This window comes from Macrotis lagotis, chromosome 6 (assembly GCF_037893015.1).
Source record: "Macrotis lagotis isolate mMagLag1 chromosome 6, bilby.v1.9.chrom.fasta, whole genome shotgun sequence".
In the NCBI taxonomy this organism is placed as follows: domain Eukaryota; kingdom Metazoa; phylum Chordata; class Mammalia; order Peramelemorphia; family Peramelidae; genus Macrotis; species Macrotis lagotis.
The window spans coordinates 94,079,433-94,101,441 of record NC_133663.1 but is presented as its reverse complement, the minus strand read 5'-3'; the positions used below and the strand labels follow the sequence as shown (position 1 = coordinate 94,101,441).

General features: G+C 34.8%; 1 protein-coding gene across 1 annotated transcript in view; it reads left to right on the top strand.

Annotated features, from left to right (window-relative positions):
• The window catches only part of LOC141491111 (dnaJ homolog subfamily C member 15-like), a 46,400-nt gene extending 26,206 nt beyond the window's left edge, over window positions 1–20,194 (top strand). The window contains exons 3-5 of the mRNA XM_074191722.1: window positions 1,665–1,738; window positions 13,406–13,482; window positions 20,083–20,194. Of these exons, the coding sequence (XP_074047823.1) occupies window positions 1,665–1,738; window positions 13,406–13,482; window positions 20,083–20,179 (248 nt within the window). The 3' untranslated portion in view covers window positions 20,180–20,194. The remainder of the gene's footprint in view (window positions 1–1,664; window positions 1,739–13,405; window positions 13,483–20,082) is intronic.
• The last annotated feature ends 1,815 nt before the right edge of the window (window positions 20,195–22,009 follow it).

Below are 22,009 nucleotides of genomic sequence, written 5' to 3'. Positions count from 1 at the left end.
AGTTTTAAAGATTTAAAACAAAGTTGGTGCCTGCCCAAATTAGTGACTTTTCTTTTTGTGAACCACACCATTGCTCATTGAACTTGAACCTAAGAGCATTTTGCATGTTAAACTTTCTTTTAATCTTTTTTGTGTTTAAGTTCTATCCATGTGGTCTTTTCTGCTGAATCTTCTGTTTTAGATGAAACTGTGCTTGGATGTGGATATATCAAGTCCACTTTACATCCAGCTAGAAAACTAGAAAATAAAAACTGTTTTTCTTTTGCTATTGTCATATCAGGATATTTAATTTCACTAGCAATATGCTGATTTAGTATACATTACCAAGAGAACTTAAATGATTTATATTTATATTTGCATTTTTCTTTTTCCTGCTAGGCTACCAGAGTTTTACTACCTTTGGTCCTCATATGCTCATAGTTGACTGGCTTCTGGAGTCTGGGATCAGTTCTCTATGGAACTAAATAAAATAAACCTAAGGAATTACAGTGATTAGAGCTGTATTGTGGGGGAAAGTTTTTAAGATTTCAGCAGGAGGTACTGGTTCAGAAGTAGAGAAGATAACTTTGTCTTATCTTCTACCTCTGCTTTGAGTATGCTCTATCAAACATACAGCGCCTTGTCCTGTGTTCTATATAAGGCAAAATGGTTTAATGTTTATTATTAGCATATTTAATGATTACACACTTTTCAAATCCATGGATTCCTTCAGTAGAAGTCTAAGGAAAAATATACTTAAGATTTAAAAAAAAAATCTTCCAGTTTTTGGTGACCTCTTTTTAAATGAGTTTAAAATATCCAGCTTCTTTTTCAGGTTCAGGATAGTGGCTTCATGTTCCAAGTTGGAAAGATCTTATGGCAATGTATAGAGTAGAATTGAATGAAAGATGCAGTAGTGAACATGCTTAAAGGTTTGGTGCAGAATGTGGATAGAAATGGGGCTGGAGGCTAACCTTATTTAATGTTTTCCTTTGTTCAGAAAGCTTTTTGTTGTCATTGTTGGGTGGAGCTGGGTCTCGTGGATGCCCCAGTTCTGTCACTGTATTTTGCACCCTAAAGCAATCTATTTGCAAATGAATAATAACTGCTCTCTATATCTGTGTACTGGTGATACTTGATTCTTGGAAAAATAGACACAAAGCCTGGATGATGCTTTGGGCCCTTCCCTTAGACCTTGATATTCCCATCAGTAATTTGTCAAGAGACCGAAGGCAGACTTTCAGAAGGAAAAATAAGAAGAATACTGTCTAGATAATAAAGTTATGTACTTAATTGATGCCCTAAATACAAAAGAAAACTTGCTTTGCTCTTATTTGTGTAGAACTCCCAAACAAAAAAGAAACTATTATTTAGGAAAGGGAGTAAGAAGTTATGGTTAGATTTTGAAAAAATTTTCTGCTTAACTTTTTTCTCTAGAAATAATTCTATTAAAATCACTCATTTATTTCTAAGACCAACTAAATTTTTTTAACTATATGATTTGATTTAACTATATGATATGATTAACTATATATATTTTATATATAAAGATGAATTTTCTTGCTATTTTTGGAGATAATGTGTTGAGGTAAAATATCCCATAAAATAAATGCTATGATAAATATCTTAATGATTTTTACTTATTTTAATTTTTAGAAAATGCATTTGCTTTTTACTTCTTATAGGTCGTTATGCATTTCAAATATGGAAGCCTCTGGAACAAGTAATTACAGAAACTGCAAAGAAGATTCAGCCTCCTGTAAGTTGCCTGGTTAAGGCTCATTTGGATTTGACCATATTTCCATAATTTGACATGACTTATGCAAATCTATTTAATTCTAATTGTCTTGTTAGCAAAAGTTAGCTTACTTTACTGCTTAATGTTACCCACTAGCTGTGTCATTTTAGCCAGATTAATTTCCTCAACACTGAAATTAGGCGATTGGATTAGCTGAGTTCTAATTTCTCTTCCAGCATTAATATTCTGGCAGGGGGAAGATTGTGCTCTTCTTCTCTGAGGGCTTGGAGAGAGGAGAGATCTGTGTTCAAATGTTTCTTCCTCACTCAGTGGCTAGCTATTTACCTGGTACCTGGACAGGCTATTTAACCTGTTTACCTCTCAGTTTGTGTGGCTTATCTCACCAGGGCAGATATGAAGAACAGATGAAATAAGGGGAACAAGAGGTCATAAAAACCTGTAATACTACAAGGTTTCTTTGAGTGTTCAGTTGTAATAATCCCAAAGATTATTTTCCATATCTTTCATTGTCAATCAAGAAGCATTTATTAAGGGGGTGTCTAGGTGGTGCAGTGGATAGAACACCAGCCCTGGAGTCAGGAGTACCTGAGTTCAAATTTGGCCTCAGACACTTAATTACCTACCTGTGTGGTCTTGGGCAAGCCACTTAACCCCATTTGCCTTGCAAAAAACCTAAAAGAAAAAAGCATTTATTAAGTGCATACTTTGTAGGAGGCACTGTCCTAGGTGCTGAGCCTGCCTAGACAAGAATGAAACCATCTCTGCCCTTGAGCTCATACATCGTACAGTCAGACACTGAATATGAACAAAGATAACAACCAGTTTGTGGAGATGTTCTCATACCCCAAAGGAACAGGAAGATAGCTCTTCAGCTGAGGTTGAGAGAAACCAGGGATTCTGAGGGTTATAGATGAGGGAAGAGAACATTGGGGGGGGGGGGGGATAGTAAGTTCAAATACCCAGAGATCAGAGATGGAGGATCATGTATGTGGAACAGCAGGAAATAATGAGAAACTGACTGGTCAGATGAGGGCCCAGGGGTGAAGAGAATTAAATTTCAAATAGAAGCGTCTCTTTGATCCTATTTGCTTTCATTTTTAGAAAACACATTTACTTTTATACTTTTTTTCATTAGGAAGCTTCTGGACATGATCAGACTTTTCCTTTTTTTTGAAAATCATTTTGTGTGGAAGATAGTTTGGATTGGGAAAAGACTTAAGATGGGAAGACCAAATTTGGAGTCTGTTTCAGTAGAGTAGTGTAGGGATGATGAGGACCTGAATGCTCATGGTGGCTCTCTGAGCTCAGAGGAGGGAACATTTATAAGAGCTATCGTGGAGGCAAAAACTGGCTGGTCATCTAGGGTGATACCAGGTTATGAACCCATCCTCTCCCTATTTTATCCTTGATACTATACACAGGTGAGAAAACATCTCAATCAGGCAAACAAACCTAGACTTGTTACTTCTTGAGTAAAGGAAGGGAGGTATATTTATTCAGCTCAATTCAGTGATCAGGAGTTTTTTCTTTTAGTTTATATTATTACGATCATTATGTATTTTGTTTTCCTGTTCTACTTCATACTACATTAGTTCACTTAAGTTTTCCTGTATTCTTCATATTTGTTTCTTACAGTGTGAAAATAGTATACATGCCATTCATGTGCTATAATTTGTTTAGCCATTTCACAATCAAAAGACATTTACTTTTTCCAGTTCTTTACTATTTCAGTTTCTTGTTGAGGTTTTGGATTGGTGAGATGTGAGGAAAACTACTGTGTCATCTTGCTAATCATGTGATCATCACTTTTATCATGGAAGCTATCAGATGCTTAGTCTTTATCATGCTTAAAACAATTTTTTTTGTAATTTTGATATTGCATTCCTAATCTTCTTTAGTAAGGAGACTTTCCATAGGGCTATGAACATACTAACTAGTTAAGTAAAAATTGTATTACAAGAGAATAATGTGCACATTAATAACAACATTGTGAGATGATCAATCTTAATGGAAGCAGCTCCTCTCAGCAGTTCAAAGAGCTAAGATATTAGACAGGCTATGGACAATGTGATCCTCATCCAGAGGAAGAAAAACAAAACAAAACAAAAAAAAAAAACCTTCAGAATCTGATGAACACTTTATAAAAATTACCTCTTACCCTTAATCCTAATTCCTCATACCGAAAATGACTAAAATATAAACACGTTTATCCAAAATATGTATGTACAACGCTAACCTGACTGTTCTCTGCTGAGAGGAGGGTGTTAGGAAGGGAGGGTGGAAGGAAATTTTGTAATTTAAAAAATACATGTGCTTATAGATGAAAATAAATTAATTAAAATTTTTTTATTGAACTTGAAATCAGTAGACATAAATTTGAGTGAGGTGTAAGAGGCAAGAGACCTGCCTTTCCTGAACCTTAGTCTTCTTGTCTATAAAATGAGGATAATAATATCCTCTGCGCTGTCTGTTGCCTTTTACAGAATTATTTCGAAGCACAAATGAGATCATATATTACTACCTGAAAAGCACTTTCTAAATGAAAGCTTTTATTCTTTCTCAGTTGCATCTTTGTAGGATCTTAAATTGAATTAGAAGAGACCCCAGAATTCTTTTTTTCCCTTAGTTTTATTTTATTTAAGGTATTGGGATTAAGTGACTTTCCCAAGGTTACACAGGCAATTATTAAGTGTCTGAGGCTGTATTTGAACTCAGGTCCTCCTGACTCCAGGGCAACACCTAGCTGCCCCAGAACCCCAGAATTTAATAACTCCATTACTTTATAGGTAATGAAAACTGAAACTTAAATGGATTGAGATATATTCAGGGCCACACAGCTTTAAGTATCTGGTATGGGATTTGAACCTATTTCATTTCAGTTCCAATTGTAATCCAGCTTTTACAGATTACACAATAACTTAATCCCATTTTTAAAAAATCTTCCTTCTCGGGAAACAATAGTAATCATCACTTATATACTATTTCCTTTCATATGCACAATTAAAACTATAATTAAGTCCTCTTTTAGTTTTTTTGGTATCATTATAAATAATTTCCTTAGAATTTGTTAATGGAATACACAATCATAATTATTTTGTTTTCTGTTTCTAGAGTTTCTTGATGTTGCTATGGTAATAGTCCCTAGTCCCCCCATCTAGACACACCATTTAGTATCATAGGATCATAGATTCAGTCCTGGAAGAGATATTGGCAAGATTTGAACCCTACAATTTAAGATCTCATCTTTAAGAATTACTTATATTATTGGAAAATTCATTACCTTTGTGGATAAACTGATGATGAGCCTCTCTGAATTTACCTTGACCTGTTCTTATTGAAGCATGACTCCCTTCCCAACTTGGTTTTAGACCTCTACTGGCTTCTGCTTCCTTGGTTTGGTTTTAGAGCACCTATAAGCACCTCCAAACCATGAGTTTATCCAATTAAGATTCTAATGGAAAAGAGTAAAAATCAGTCTGCATGATTAGGACTGGAGTCCTTCTCTGTGGTGCTGTCAGCATCCAGGCTTTTGCCATCTTGGAAGTGAAAAGGTTGTTTCTCTAATTTCTATATTTGTTGTCATGTGACTATGTTTAGAGCAGTAATAAGAGAAGAGTATTTTGGACTGGTGTTTGTGTTTTTAATCAGTATACACATGGCAGAAAGACTAGTTAGAAGAACCATAGAAGTTCTTTTCAATAGCAGAAATGGGGAAAGGGAAAAGAGAAGAGAATTCTCGATGAGCTTCCTCCCCTGTGCCAGTCAGGATGCTTAGGACTGCTGCTATTATTCATCATTTTAGAGTCGAGGAAACTGGCACAGATTGGTTAAGTGAGATGCCCAGGCCCAGCCTTCCTTCTACTGTGATACTGTTATCTAAAAAGCTAGTTCTCTTTGTGACTTATTGTGTGGCCAGGCACCTGTGGTGACTGAATGGATTAACTACTTAAGGATTTTGTTTCACTGATGATGGTTGTCATCTAATAATCATTTTAAGTGTAAAATAATCTCTGATTTTAATATGATTATGACTTGAGTGGGACAGATGAGAGATTAAAGGTATGGTTTCTAGGATAGTGGTATCAAACTCAAATGGAAAAAGGGCCCCACTAAACCTTATCTGAAGATCCTTGTGCTTTGTATTGACTTAAACACATGCATTAACATTATCTGTGTCTTATTTATTTTTTTAAATATTTCCCAAATTACATTTTAATCTGGTTTGGGCAACACTGTGGAATATTGCAGGAACTTAATCCTTTTGTTTTAGATTACTTCCATTTTCTCATTCTTTTGCTGATATGTGGAATGTGGAGGCATTAGTTGGAAAAATGGTTAACAGTTATTCAGTACTTGATAATGAGTAGTTGCTTTTTAATAACCCAAAGTTTCAAAGAGTGCATAAAGAGTTCCAGAGGGACAGCTACAAGGAGTTGTTGAATCCCTTAGTGATGGATTATTCTGTTCCCGAGACTCCAATAGGAATAATAGAAAAATCATATTGTCTGATTATTCTTCTTGCTCATGATCTCATTTTATATATCTTTATATTTCCCTTGAAAAACTTTAGTATTATCAGTTCTAAATTAACTTCAGATTTTCCTAAGGATGCTCAATTTCAATTATCCTATACTTCATTGGTCCAATATAATTAAAGGTTAACAGTATGCTTCATGTATACTTTTTTTTAAATATACACTTGTTATCTTGGATTCTTTTTGGATACAGTCACTGATTAAACAGTATGACATAAAAATACTATACAATGATACAAATAAGTTTTTCACTATTTAAGTATAAACAGTATAAACATATTTGCCAGCCATATTAGTGGTTACCCACCTATCCTTAGGATGATTTCTTTTATCTCTGAGAAACTGCTTGCAAAAGTATAACAGAGGAATGTAAGCAGACTCATTATTCATCTCTTCTCTCTTTTCTTATCTCTAAAGCATATGTGATTTTTTTAGAGTAAGTTGCTTTAATTATGTTATTACAAATTAGTTTTTTCTATAAACAGATGGATGTTTTATGGTTTGTGGCCAGTTTTGATTATATTTCTTTGAGTAGCCATCCCTGGATAAGTGGCATGCAAAAGGAGGCACTTTTTCCCATTTTATTGTCTTCTTTATAAAAATAGCAACAATAACTGCATGGATAAATTATCAACTTTCATTATTATTAGTTTGTCACTAGCACAAATTGTGAAAAGCCATGCATTTGCCAAAGCATTAACATTCTTTGAAAATGAAAAGTTTCACAGCTTCCTGTGAGAATTATTCTATGCAGTAGGTTCATCATTTAGTGACTTGCTGTCTTACAACAACAAGGATTATCTAATTTCTTGTCCCCATCTCAGATATAAAGCAGAATTGCAATCTAGATGAAAACAGAAATTGTTGGTATTGAGTAGATGAAGCATCCTGCCTTGAGTCTCTCTTCATTCCCATCCATTCCCCACACACCTGACAGTGTGATCCCCACCAAGCACAAGTGTGGCTGGGTGAGCCCCTGAGATATTCTAGACAATAAGTGCCCTTATTGTGACACTATCAGAGCTGTCACTTTAGCAGCTGTCTCCAGGCAGCCAGGTTGCCCAATGGCTCTCCCACTGGACCTGAATTCAGATCAGACCTCAGACATTTAGTAGTTGTGAACCTGGGCATGGGACTTCACTTCTCATCTATAAGAAGGGAACAATAATCACACTTATCTCCTAGAGGTGGTGAGTTTTGTGAGAGTCAAACAAGATAATAATGAGAAAACACAGGGACCTGGCATGGAGTAAGCAAATGTACATTTTAGCCACATTCATTCATTCAGGGTTCCAGACAGTAACTAGGGCAATGATTCTCAATGTAGTCTGTTGACTTCTAAGAACCTTTTAGAGGGGAAATCCATAAGGTCAAAACTATATTCATAGTAATATGAGGACATTTAATTTCTAATAGAATAAATATAATGTTACCCACATAAAGCAAAACTCTTTGGGAGCTCCTCAGTATTTTTAAAGAGGGTAAGATCCTAAGTCCAACAAGTTTGAAAACTACTATGAAGAATGAATTGGAAAGGGGAAAGATTGGACAAAAAAAAAAGTCAGTTAAAAATCTATAGCAGTAATAACAAAGGAGAACGATAATAAAGTCTTATACTAGATCCAACTTTATGTGTGTGAAAAGAGGCAATGGAGATACACATGACCAGATTGGACCCATGGTTTGATTTTTTGGTAAGGAAGATTAAAAAAGTCAGCAGCAATTATGAGCTTGAACCTGAGTGGCTGGAAGGATGATGGTGTCCTTGATATGAATTGGAAGTTTGGAGGAGGGACGAGTTTGGCGGGGAAGCTCAGAAGTTCTGTTTTGTATCTGTTTGAGGAGCTTACTGGACATTGACTTAGAGCTCAGGAGGAAGAGAGCAGAACAAGAAGAAGCATCTACCTAAAGATGGAATCACTCAAAACTAATGAGAGTGCCTAGAGAGAAGAGAAGGTTTATGGACAGACCCTTCAGTGTAGAGGTTGGAGTTGGAAGATGCAGACTTGAAGGAGCATACCCTTAGAGGGCAAGGAGAGTTCTAAATGTGGGAATAACTTGTTCCTAAGACTGTGACTTAACAACGTGGCTTTACCCTGATGGACTTAATACTGACAATGTGAAGTTATTATTAACTCCCTGCCATTTATGCATCTTTACCCATGGTAGTGACTTGGACTTTCTTCTGTTTCCTGTCAGTAATATTGTAGTTGGAGTTAGATGGCCTCACTTGCTACAGGATGTGTGTGTGTGTGTGTGTGTGTGTGTGTATTGTTATATAGATATAAATATAATAGATATAGATATATCTAATATATACATATAATATATAATAGATATAGATATCTATATATAGGGGTATTTTCATATATACATACACACATATGTATGCATATATATGATTCTCTCAAAAATGTGATAAAATATGGGAATCATTATGAACTCTTGAACCATGTTACAAATCAGTAATCATCAAAGCTATCTATAGGTACTTGCTAAACATGGAAAGGTCATTTGTGGAACAGATTAAGTAAATGATATATAGAAGCAAGTGAAGAGTAGCATAGTGCTCTCTAAGATCAAAGACCATACCAGGAAAAGTGGAAAGTGATTCAACAGAAATTGGGTTCAGATCAATGTCTTACACCAAAGAAGAACAAGAAGAACAATTATAGTGACTAGCATAACACTTTAAACATGCTGTTTCACTTGGTCAGATTCCACAGTAAACTCCAAATATATTCAGGATGTAAATCTAAAAGGTCATATCATACACAAATTAGAGGAGCAAGGGAAGAATATCTTTCCTAGCCATGGATAGGAGAAGAGTTCATGAACCAACAAAAGATAGAGCACTTCAAAAATAAAATGTATAATTTTTACTATTTGAAATTAAAAAGCTTCTGCATAATAATAGTTTAAGAAAAAATAGGGAATGGAACTAAGAAACTTGCAACTAATTAGGAAAAATCGTTGCATAAAGATTTTCTGATAATAGTTTGATTTCCAAAATACATAAGGAACATTAAAAAAATCCATTTTCCAATAGGTAAATGGTCCAAGACTATGAATAGGCAGTTACCAAGGAAAAAGTCCAAGATATTAGCAGCCATGTGAAAAAAAAAATGCTCCCAATCAGTTATAATTAAAGAAATGCAAATCAAAATAACATAGAAGTTCCATCTCATACCCATCAGAATGGAGTAGCTGTTCAGTTCCAGCACAGTCTAGTCATTCTAGAGAGCAATTTGGAGAGTTATCTAAGACGGCACTAAATTGTGTATAAATTTTAATGAAGTGATGCCATTACATAGCACATATCCAAAAGAAATCAAAGAAAGATTGAAAAGATCCATATGTGCCAAGTATGCATATCAATTCTTTTCATAGTTTCAAGAAAATAGGGAGTTGTCCATCAGTTCAGGATTAAAGGAACAAATTATAGTACTGACCTCACCTTCTCCTTTTCCCCCTCACCCTGTGTCCCATTAGTAACTATCTCTCAACAGCTGTCATTATTGATTTACCATAAAAAATATGTCTTGCGAGTTCCATCTTATTCTTCCATTGCTACCCTTCTTTCTGTTCCTTTTGACCTACATTTCCCCAGCCTGTCTTCACATATTGCTAGTCCTTCTCTTTTCACTATCAGTTGGTAAATGATAAATTTGATACAATGGAGAGAATTCTGACTCTGGATTCAGAGAACCTGACTTCAAACACAACCACCACCACCACCACCCCCAGCACTTATTGCCTATGTGTCCTTGGGCAAGTCATTCAGTCTCCTTGAGTTTTAGTTTCCTCATCTATAGAAGGAGGACATTGGATTAAATGACTTCTGAGGTCCCTTCCCACTCCAGATGAATGATCCTATGACCCTAAATTTCATATTACAAAAGGGATTATCTAAACCAAAGTCAAAATTTATATCTTTGCTTAGCATTTTAAAGTTTTAATAGATAACAAAAGAAATAAAACATGTGGTCCTATCAGTAAGAACCAAATGTTTCAAATACTTATATGCTTGATACTTATGCTGCAAATAAGAAGATTCTTCAACATTAATTTCTATTGGATCATTTCTTTACTCATATTAGTCTTTTCCCCTGGTGTACCAGTTAGAATTGTCAAATATTTAAAATATCTCATGTTTAATATATTTATAGAGTAAAATAGAATTGCATCTTTATATGCATTGTCCTCTTATTTGACTAATTTTGGGGTTTTTCAGTTTTTTTGTGTTTTTTTTTCAGAATTTACAGTTCAGTTATCATAATAATATGGATTTGCTTGTATGTTTGCTGCTAAAATATCTTGAGTGTTTTTTAAGCAACAGATTTTAGAACTAATAAGAAATAGCACATCTAAAATCATGGCAAATTTACATATAGAGAATTTGATTATGTAAATGCTACAGTTGTAATGTGTGAGGAAGAGAATTCCTTATCTGATTCCAGAGATAAGTCCATCATTGAAGTACCTTTTAGAAAGAAATAAACAGCATAGTACATGTCAAACCCAGACTCATGACAAAATAGATGAAGAGCTGAACTGTCTGAAAGGTAAAGATTATTCAGCTGCTTCTCATGCAGTTTGAGAACACTTGCAATAGTTTTATATCAATATACTTCCATTTTTTACATTTTTATTTATTTAAGGCAGTGGGGTTTAAGTGACTTGCCCAAGGTTACACAAGCTAGGCAATTCTTAAGTGTCTGAATCTGGATTTGATCAGTCTATCTACTGTGCCACCTAGCTGCCCCTCCCCCCAGCTGAATATTGCACAACCCACATCTTCAAGATAAGGCCCTTTTCTTTCCTAATTTGGTTTAGTAAACCAATACTTAGAAACATTTAGAAATGCACAAATGGCACAAAATGCTTATGACCAATGAGTGGTAGACAATTCTAAATAAATAGTCTTTTATATTAGATGAATTAGGAAAATTAGGGTTTTTTTGTTTTTCATGGCATTATTGGTAGAAGAAACATACTTATAAAAAAGTATATGGACTAGCTCCTGAAGAGATGCCCTTTTTTTAAATTAATTTATTTTGAATTTTACAACTTTTCCCCTAATCTTTTTTCCCTCCCCCCACCCCCCAACAGAACACAGTCTGTTAGTCTTTATGTTGTTTCCATGGTATACAGTGATCTGAGCTTGAATGTGATGAGAGAGAAATCATATCTTTAAGAAAAAAAAAGTATAAGAGATAGCGAAATTACATAACGAGATAGCGGTTTTGTTTTTAAATTAAAGGTAATAGTGTTTGGTCTTCTCCATAACAGATATCTCAAAATTGTGTCTGATCTTTGCACTGATGGAATGAGCAAGTCCATTAAGGGTGATCATCACCCCCATGTTGCTGTTAGGGTGTACAGTGTTTTTCTGGTTCTGCTTATCTTACTCAGCATCAGTTCATGCAAATCCTTCTAGGCTTCCCTGAATTTCCATCCCTCCTGGTTTCTAATAGAACAATAGTGTTCCATGATATACATGTACCACAGTTTGTTAAGCCCTTCCCCAATTGAAGGTCATTCACTTAATTTCCAATTCTTTGCCACCACAAACAGGGCTGCTATGAATATTTTTGTACAGGTGATGTTTTTACCTTCTTCATGATCTCTTCAGGGTATAGACCCAGTAGTGGTATTGCTGGGTCACAGGGTATGCACATTTTTGTTGCCCTTTGGGTGTAATTCCAACTTGCTCTCCAGAAAGGTTGGATGAGTTCACACCTCCACCAACAATGTATTAGTGTCCCAGATTTCCCACATCCCTTCCAACATTGATCATTGTCCTTTCTGGTTATACTGGCCAATCTGAGAGGTGTGAGATGGTAAGAGGTGTCTTTTTCAGTAAAATTAAGCCACATAGTTTATTCCTAGATAGAATGAGATGCCTTCTCTCTGACCTGAAAAATGAAAGGGAGTCAAATCTGTTTTAGGACAAGTTTTGTCTGGCATTCTCATCAAGGGATTCTTTTTTTTTTTTGCAAAAAATTGTCAGAATGCTTTTATTCCTGATGTGTGTGTGTGTGTGTGTGTATATAGCAACTGATGAGCAATTTCTGCCTTGCAAGACATGCTGTAAATTTATTCAACTAATGTCAAATCAGACAAATTTGGCCTGAAATTTTGGTTGGCAGTAGATAACCAAAAACAAATACTTGTTCAATGAATTCTTTTACTTGAAAAAAAGACAATAGTAGAAGCAAGATACTAGTGTAACTGCTGTAGTAGTGTTGAAGAATGGTTACCACTGCAGCAATTATCTTACATCTTTTGATGTTTATTTCCTTCAATCGTGTAAAGCAGAGGTGTCAGAACCTTAGAGAACTGCAGAAGGAATGAAAACCCAGAGGCTGCTGCAGAAGACTCTGGTTTGGACTCTACAGAGGAGTTGAGATTTCCTGCCAGTGTAAGAGATCCAAGTCTGTTAAATGGACCCTCCATCCATGTGTTTACAGCCCTTCAGAAAACAACTCAATGCAAAATCCTGATACAGACTACTTTACAAGAAAATGTTAAAATGTTGCTTTGCAGGCTATCCTGGAAGTCGTTCAAGTAGCACTTTGAAAGTGGGGTGGCTCCTCCAGCCCAGGACACCACCTGTGGCCCTATGAAGTACTGTTGTTCTGCCAAAAAACAAAACAAAACAAAACAAAAAAAAAAACCTGTCTGGCAAATGCACAATGAAAATTATGCAAAAAACAATTCTGAAATAAATGGTTACAAGGGAATATATTTGTATTAAGTATTTTCTTTTACCTATGCTGATCCATTTTAAATACAAATAATTAAAAACAGATAAGTAGTTTATTTTGAAATAAAAATTTCATCTTTATTGTCTTTGACATGAATTTTTTAATAATGCACTGTGTTGATTGAAACAATTCAGTCTTTTTGAAGTATTTTTGAAGTATTATCAAGTATTCTGGTCCTTTTAGCCCTATGGTTTTCACCTTGACATAGTTGCTTTCAAATGAATATTGTTTTATGTTATTTCACAATCTGAAGTTGAATCCTAGAATAGTACATGATTTCTCTGATAGCTCTGTGATGGGATTGAAGTCATGCCACTTCATATATGGAACTAATCATGTCTTGTTCTCTTTTTGCTATACAGAGCCTTTCATCCTACTATAAAGGAGGATTTGAACAGAAAATGAGTAGGCGAGAAGCTAGTCTTATTTTAGGAATAAGGTAGGTGTGTTGCGTAAGTATTATTTTTCTTCTTTGACCAAGTTTGCCCTTTTAAACAGAAGGAGAAAATGCCAGATGCATGGATAAGACAGAATTATCCTTGCATTTCAAAATTGGAGGGAAAGGAGATGTTTTGAATGTTTATATTGTGAAATATCAAATCCAGGCATCTACTAATAGCAGAAAGTATAAACAATCATAAGATCTGCCTTCATCCCTTAAGGACAAAAATCTGCAGCTGTTGAAATAATAAACCTTCAGAAAACAAAATTTCACTGACTCTGGTACTTCGAATGCTTACTGGGTTGACTATTAAATTGATATATCACAATTTGCATTGTGGAATCTGTTGCTAAAAAAATTCCTATTTTCCCCCCTCCCTCCCTTAATATGTTGCTTATTTTCATTGCATCTATTTCATCTTAGTTCTCACTTATTATTTATAGAAGACAGAAAACAAGGAATCATGTAACAATTTTACATTATGAGAGAGTACTTTTAACCAGGAGAATGACACAATTCACATATATGCCTGGGAAAGATTGTTTTTTTCCTTCTTTGTTGAGATTAGATTAGAGAAGAGTGAGGCTGGAAGCAGGAAGGATGGTATAGATGTGGAGATGCTGCTGAGGTTGCATCAACAGGACGTGACTCCTGACTAGATTATAGGAGAGTAGAGTCTTGAGGCCCTGTGGTGGGCAACTGGGTAACTGCAGCCCTAGGAATCTCACCCATTTGTTGTGGCCTTCTTAAATGGGGTTTGGTATCCGGAGGGAGGTTTATGAAGTCTTAAAAGCTGGTTGTGTTCAGAGTTAACATTTTAGCTAGACTTTGATCCTTCTCCAGAAAATCCTGTTTTTCTTGATATATCCCTTAACTTCCTTGACTGTTTGTTCTTTCTGACCAGGGGTTCTTACTATTTTTGTGTCGAGGATCCCTTTGATGAATAACTTCTCAGAATCATAAATGCATAGAACATTTTATGCTTTAAATGCATAAAATAAAACAGGATCATGAAGGAAAATAATTATGTCAAAATGCATATGAAAATATTTTTAAAACAATTTAATGCATTCTAGCAAAAAACAAAAAAACCTGTAGATTATTCATCTGATAACAGTCTATACTTGCAAGGCTTGTACATTTTACTTGATATGGTTTTGTTTGTTTTGTTTTTATTTTTGTTGATTAGTTCTTTGTTATCATTTTTATGTTTTCATTCTATCCCCATACTTTCCATTTTTTTCTCATTTCCTATTTTTCCTGGAAAGTAAAATTTTCATCTAGCTCCTACTTATTGGGATTTTTCTCAAAGCAAATTTGATATGTGCCTGTAGGAGTTTGACTTTTTACTTTTTAGGTAAAGAAATGAATGGTCAAGATTTAAGCAACAGCCATCCAGTGACCATTTCTCAATCCTCATTCTCCTTGACTCTTTGTCAAGTTTTTTGTCTTTTTAGCACTGATGAATCTCTCTGCTAACCTATAATCTCATATCTCCTTCAACTGCCTTTCAGACATCTCAAACTGGATGTCTAATAGACATCCTAAATTCAATATATCCACAACTGAACTCAATTACCTTTTCCTCTAAAGCCTCCCTTCATCCCCACCTTTCTTATTATAGCATCCTCCCCTTCTCTCAGGCTCATAATCTAAAATCACTGTCTCTTCCCCCCCATAGCCAAGTTGTTGCCAAGGCCTGTTGGTTTCACTTCTGCAATATCTTGAATATACCCTTTTCTGCCACCCTGGGGCACACTTATCTCCTCACACCTGGACTCTATTGCAATAACCTGCTGGTGTGTCTATCTGCTTCAAGTCTTTCCTCATTCCAGTTCATCCTTCATTTAGCAGCTTAAATGGTTTTCCTAAAATGCAGGGTCCAATCGTGCTGACCTCTACTCATTAACCTCTAGTGACTCCCTTAACTCCAGAATCAAATAAAGAAACTTCTGTATGGCTCTCAAGGCCTTTAATAATCTAGCCCCCTCCTAACTTTCCAGTCTTCTTACAACTTGCTTCTACAACATTTTCTTCCGATTATAGTAGTCTTTTGTTTTATGAAAAAGATACTCCAGGTCTTGACTTTGGGCATTTTCTCTGGCTGTTCCTCATGCCTGCTCTGCTGTCTCATTTCATCTTGACTTCCTGACTTCTGTGGCTTCTTTTAGTCTGAGCTAAAACCCCACCATCTGCAGGATGCCTTTCCCAACCTCTCTTCACTGTCTCCTATTATATTGTACACTCCTTGAGGACAGAACTGTCTTTCACCTCTTCACACAACACATGATTAATGTGCTTATTGATTGAATTGTGTGCCCCAGCCCTTCAAAAGAGTGGCTGTCTGGACTCCAACACTTAGCAGAGTGCATAGCATAGTGTGGCACGTGGTAGCTGCTTAATATTTACTAATCGATTGAACTTCGTGTAGGAAGTAGTAGAGTCTGACTAGGACAGAACAGGACTCCTTTGAAAGTTCTAGGATCATGGGGTTAGAGCCACAAGGATCATAGGATCATGGATCTAGAGATGGAAGGGATTGCAGGTCATGTAGTACAGTCTCCTTTTTCAGATGAGGAAGCAGAGCTCAGCTTAGTAGATGTCAAGGCCAAGTCTGAAATCTAACTCCTCTGACTTCAAATGGCCCGGCTTAAGTCGCTTTTAAAATACGTGGTTTCGAGACTTGATAGTTATGTTGAAAAAAATGTTCTCTTGGTAGAGTTGTGAACTAATTCACCCATCCTGGGAACTATTTGGATCTATGCCCAAAGGGCAATGCAATTGCATACTCTTTGGCCCATCAATATTATGTCTGTATCCTGAAGAGATCATAGAAAAAGGAAAAGGATCTATTTGTAAAAAAAAAAACAAAAGCATGCTCATTAATTTGGGAATGACTGAACAAGCTGTAATAAATGATCGTGATGGAATACTATTGTACTATAACAAATAATGAACAGGATACTTTTAGAAAAAACTGGGAAGAATTATAAGGACTATTGGAAAGTGAAGTGAGCAGAGACAAAAGAATATTGTACACAGTCACAGCAGTACTATATACAGTGAATGAATTAGCTTTTCTCAGCAATACAATACTCTAAGAACTTAGGATGAAAAAATGCTATCCACATCCAGAAAATACTCATAAAATCTGCATGTAGATCAAAGCATACTTTTTAAGTTTTTTTTAAAATTTTGTTTTTTGGTCTGTGTTTTGTTTTGCAACATAGCTAAAATGAAAATATGTCTTGAATGATTGCACATATATACGCTATATAAAATTTTTTGGTTCTCAAGGTGGGGGGAAAGAAGAGAATTTGGAACTCAAAATTTTAAAATGAATGTTAATTTTTTTAATGTCATTGAGAAATTTAATGTAATTGAGAAGAAAAGTAAAACTTAATTGATATTTTCAAAAAAGGGCTCATCCTTTTCACCAACATTGAACCTTAATAATTGATCCTTGATAATTGTTCAAATTGATATAGCGCCATTATTATATATATATATAATACACAAAGCAATTTACATAGATTATTTCCTTTGATTAGCATAAAAACCCTGGATGAGTTCAGATATCATTATCTTTTTTTCCATTTTTTTCATTTTTATATTTTTAAGGCAATGGGATTAAGTGTCCAAGGTCACATTAGCTAGGTAATTATTTAGTGTCTGAAACCAAATTTGAACTCAAGTCCTCCTGACACTAGGGTCAATGCTCTATCCATTATACCACCCAGCTGCCCCATTATTATCATTTTATAAAATAAATAGGGGCGGCTAGGTGGCGTAGTGGATAAAGCACCAGCCCTGGAGTCAGGAGTACCTGGGTTCAAATCCGGTCTCAGACACTTAATAATTACCTAGCCATGTGGCCTTGGGCAAGCCACTTAACCCCATTTGCCTTGCTAAATAAATAAATAAATAAATAACCAGACGGTCTCTCTGCTAAAAGTTACACAGGTAGGTGGCTGACTCAGATTTGATTACATGACTTCTGATGAAATCAAGCATTCTCTTCACTAAACCATAGCAGTAAAGTTTTTGGAGGGCTTTATTAAATATATATTAAGCACATATTACATATTAAATTGTTTATTCAGCCCTTACTGTACATGAAACTCTGTTGGTATCATGGGGGGAAAAGATCAATGGTGCCAATTCCTATAGGATATCTTTTTTGCCTCTGGGAGACATGAGGTACCATCTCTTCAAGCTAACATTTGGTATTTTTAAGGCTCTTCCTAAGAAAAAACACAGTAAAAACTGTCCAGTCTATAGGATAAAGATCAAAATCAGTAATCCTTTTTGATCATTAATAATTCTATGAACTTGATGTATTCATCATTAACCTCTAGAATCTAATTAAACTTCTAATTTAGTAATATTTCACTTATCATTGTGAAATCTCAACACATCTTGGGACATAGTGGTTGCCTCAGAGAAATTAATTTTTAAAGGACCTTTAAATAATCAAAATATATAAAAAAAACTTTATATTAAGTAAAGCTTGTATACTTTATTCAGAAAGGTCAGATTTCACTTAAAACATATTTACTCTTTAAATACAGTTCTAGGGGCGGCTAGGTGATGTAGTGGATAGTACCAACCTTGGAGTCAGGAGTACCTGGGTTCAAATCCAGTCTCAGACACTTAATAATTACCTAGCTGTGTGGCCTTGGGCAAGCCACTTAACCCCATTTGCCTTGCAAGAAAACTAAAAAAAAAAAAATACAGTTCTAAAAAGTTTGACTATCTGGATTTTTAGCCCATAGTAGATTAGAATTAGCAAAATAGAGAAGTACATTGATTGTGGCAAACAAGTGATATCCTGGAACAAGGAATGGGCCCACAGACTAACTATACATAGTGAGGACGATGGCTCAGGAAGCAATCTAGGACCATTTAATATAGGTCCAAGTAATCAGACTGACCTAAGTAATTCACATCAATAAGACTGTAATCTAAGTTAGTGATAATTGATGTTCTTGGTGAATACTGAGTCATCAAGAAAGATTATGTCAAGCTTAGTACATTCCATTCATGAAGGCAGGGAGGTAGAGAAGGCATATTAGCTACACTATACAAAATGTTTTTGGCACTTAGAGATAGACTTCATTTAGCAATTGTATGGAATGCTTCATTCCCCAATAATGCCAGATAAGTGAAATTTTCCTGTTATATTTACTCTAGATAATAAAAACAAACAGCCAAACTTTTCTCATAGTATTTCTCATAAATATTTTGTAGAGTCAGGTTAATTTCTAATTATATCACTGCGAAGAATCCTCTGTTAAAATGTCATTTGATTAATGGTCAAAAGGATATGAAAAGTCAATTTACAGATGAGGAAATCAAAGCAATCCATAGTCATATGAAAAATTGCTCTAAATTACTATTTATTAGAGAAATGCAGATTAAAGTTATCTCTAAGGTACCATTTCACACCTCTCAGATTGGTCAATATGACCAGAAAGGACAATGATAAGTGCAGGAAGGGATGTGGGAAATCTAATATATTGTTGGTGGAGCTGTGAACTCATTCAACCTTTCTGGAGAGCAAGTTGGAATTAATGCCCAAACAGCAACAAAAATGTGCATCTTTTTTAATCCAACAATAGCATTACTGGGTCTATACCCTGAAGAGATCATGAAAAGGGTAAAAATATCACCTGTACAAAAATGTTCATAGCAGCCCTGTTGTGGTGGTAAAGAATTGGAAATTAAGTAAATGTCCTTCAGTTGGGGAATGGTTTAACAAACTGTGGTATATAATATGTCATGGAACACTATTGTTCTGTTAGAAACCAAAAGGGATGGGAATTCAGAGAAGCCTAGAAGAATCTACATGAACTGATGCTGATGAGCCGAACCAGAAGAACATTGTACACCCTAACAGCAACATGGGGGTAGTGATCACCCTTAACAAACTTGCTCATTCCATTAGTGCAAAAATCAGGCACTATTTTGGGGTATCTGTGATGGAGAAAACCATCTGTATCCAGAGAAAGAATTGTGGAGTTTGAACAAAGACCAAAAACTATTACCTTTAATTAAAAAAAAAAAACATTATCTTATTATGTAATTTTGCTATCTCTTATACTTTATTTTTCTTCCTTAAGGATATTATTTCTCTCTCATTGCATTGAACTTAGATCAATGTATACCATGGAAACAATGTAAAGACTAACAGACTGTGTTCTGTGGGGCGTGAGGGGAGGGAATAGAGATTTGGGGGAATATTGTAAAATTCAAAATAAAATCTTTTTTTATTAAAAAAGATCATTTGATTTATAAAAAGAAGACTAGTTTGCTACTTAGCATACTCTTAGTGTATATTTATAGTGACTCCTATGTCTTGTATATTATATTTAATAAAAGCTTCTTGAGGACAGAGAATAGAAGTGTAGGGAAACAAAACTATATATAAATTGGGTCAAAAATTTATTCTGATAGTTGAAAAACTGTCATTTCATGTTTGTCCACAAGATGGTGAAATTCTCACTGGTTTTTAATTTTCAGAAACCCATATAAGCTGTTAATTTACAATCTGCATTTGACACTATTTATTGTAAGCGCTTTAATTTATTTTTACAGCCCATCTGCTGGCAAGGCCAAGATTAGAACAGCTCACAAGAGAATCATGATTTTGAATCACCCAGATAAAGGTACATGGAATTTCTATTTTCTATAATATCATATGGATCAGAATATGCTAAGAACTCCCTTTAGTTCATTTAAGTTCATTGTGAATAACTTACTATAAAATTCACTAAATGATATACAGTTGGGATGGCAGTTTATACTCCACATATATTATGATTTCTGTCATAAATAAATAAGACTATATTGGAGTTTAGTGACCCACAGAAGTGGTAGATTTATATTATCTGCTTTAGAGGATTTAGTTACTGATTTTTTATATATAAGAACCTGAACGTGTTTAGGGCTTCTGGCATTTTGGATGAGGAAAAGAAAGCATGAATTATAGACTATTTGATTGTATAAACTGATCTGAACATGATGATGAGTTTCTGAGGGATCTGTTCTAAGTCATGGAGTATAACATAGTATGGATTATTCTGAATTTCTTAGGTCTATTCTGTAAGACTCTGAAGCTGAGCCATTTGTTTTTAACTGGCCAGGTTTTTAATGTAAATTTATCTTACAGAAAAGCTATTATTATAACTTTAACTACACTACAGCTGGTTGAGAGAAAAAGCCCATATGTTCATTACTGTTTCTGCTTTAAAATAACAGATGGTAAAGAGTTGCCCTATATTTCAGAAGTCAAAGGGGGAGGGGGAGGAGAGTTGGGTTTTTTAAAAAATTCTTATTGTGACAATTTTAGTTTTCTAATGGGGTAGGGGGATAACATGGCTTTCCACCAGTTCCCACTCCTATCAAAATGAGATAGTCTTCCATTTGACCTTTTCCTTTCTTAATTATTTTCTATAAAATAATTTTTTCAAATACCATCCCATTGGCTTTTTGTATACTTTTTTTTAGTGTGAATAATAAAAATTTAAATTGTGGAAAAAAATTGCTTTTAATGTTTTCAGAGAGCTCCATCAGTCACTGGAATTTCTGCTCCACTGTCTTAATTCTTATTCAGTATTTCAAAGTATCTTATTTCAAAAGAACCTTATATAGGTACTTCCATTAAATCTCCTGTCTCCAGAAAACTACCATTTCCAGATCAAATAGATGCACCCCCACTGATTGATTTGTAATAGGGGTCAGGAATTGAGGCAGTTGAGGCCTCTGTATGATGGACTAGTTGTTGATTGTGCCTGGTGGGAAGGAAACAGAGTTTTTAAATACAGTACAAGAGAATTTTTTTCAAACCTATGGTGGGGGGAAGTATACCTTAAGGTCTGCTCTTGCTTAAATAAATGCTTGATTTCATTCCCTTTATTTTTAAGCCGCAGTATCTTTCTACAAGGAATGTTATGTTAAAGTGATAATTTTCATGAATTGGTCCATATATAGTCCAAGTACTATATATACTAACTATATTTTACTATTCTATTTAATGATTTCCTCTATTTAGTTTTGTAAAGAACTAATCCCATATTTCTTATCTCATGATTGTATCTTCTATCAGATTATATTTTCACACTTAATGGTAGTAATAACTCATGTTTATGTAACTTTTCAATTATGAAACAATTACTTATGTATTTTCTTTTGGTCCCCACACAAATTCTCTTAAGTAGATTGCTCCAAACATTATGGTCCTTCTTGAAAAATGAGAAACTAACTCTTAGGTTAATCTGTCCATGGTTCATCCAGCTAATAACTGGTAGAATGAGAATTTGTATAGAACCTGATTCCTGATTGGTTTTGATTTTTTTATGGGATAGTAGAATCAGAGGAAATAGGAAAAAATGAATCTATACTTTTAATAAAAATAACTGTAAGATAAGGAGAGTTATGAAATAAAAACACAAAATAACAGAGAGAATTTAGACATGAAAGCTCTTGCATCCATATTATAACCACTGAAGGTGAGGTTGTCTTA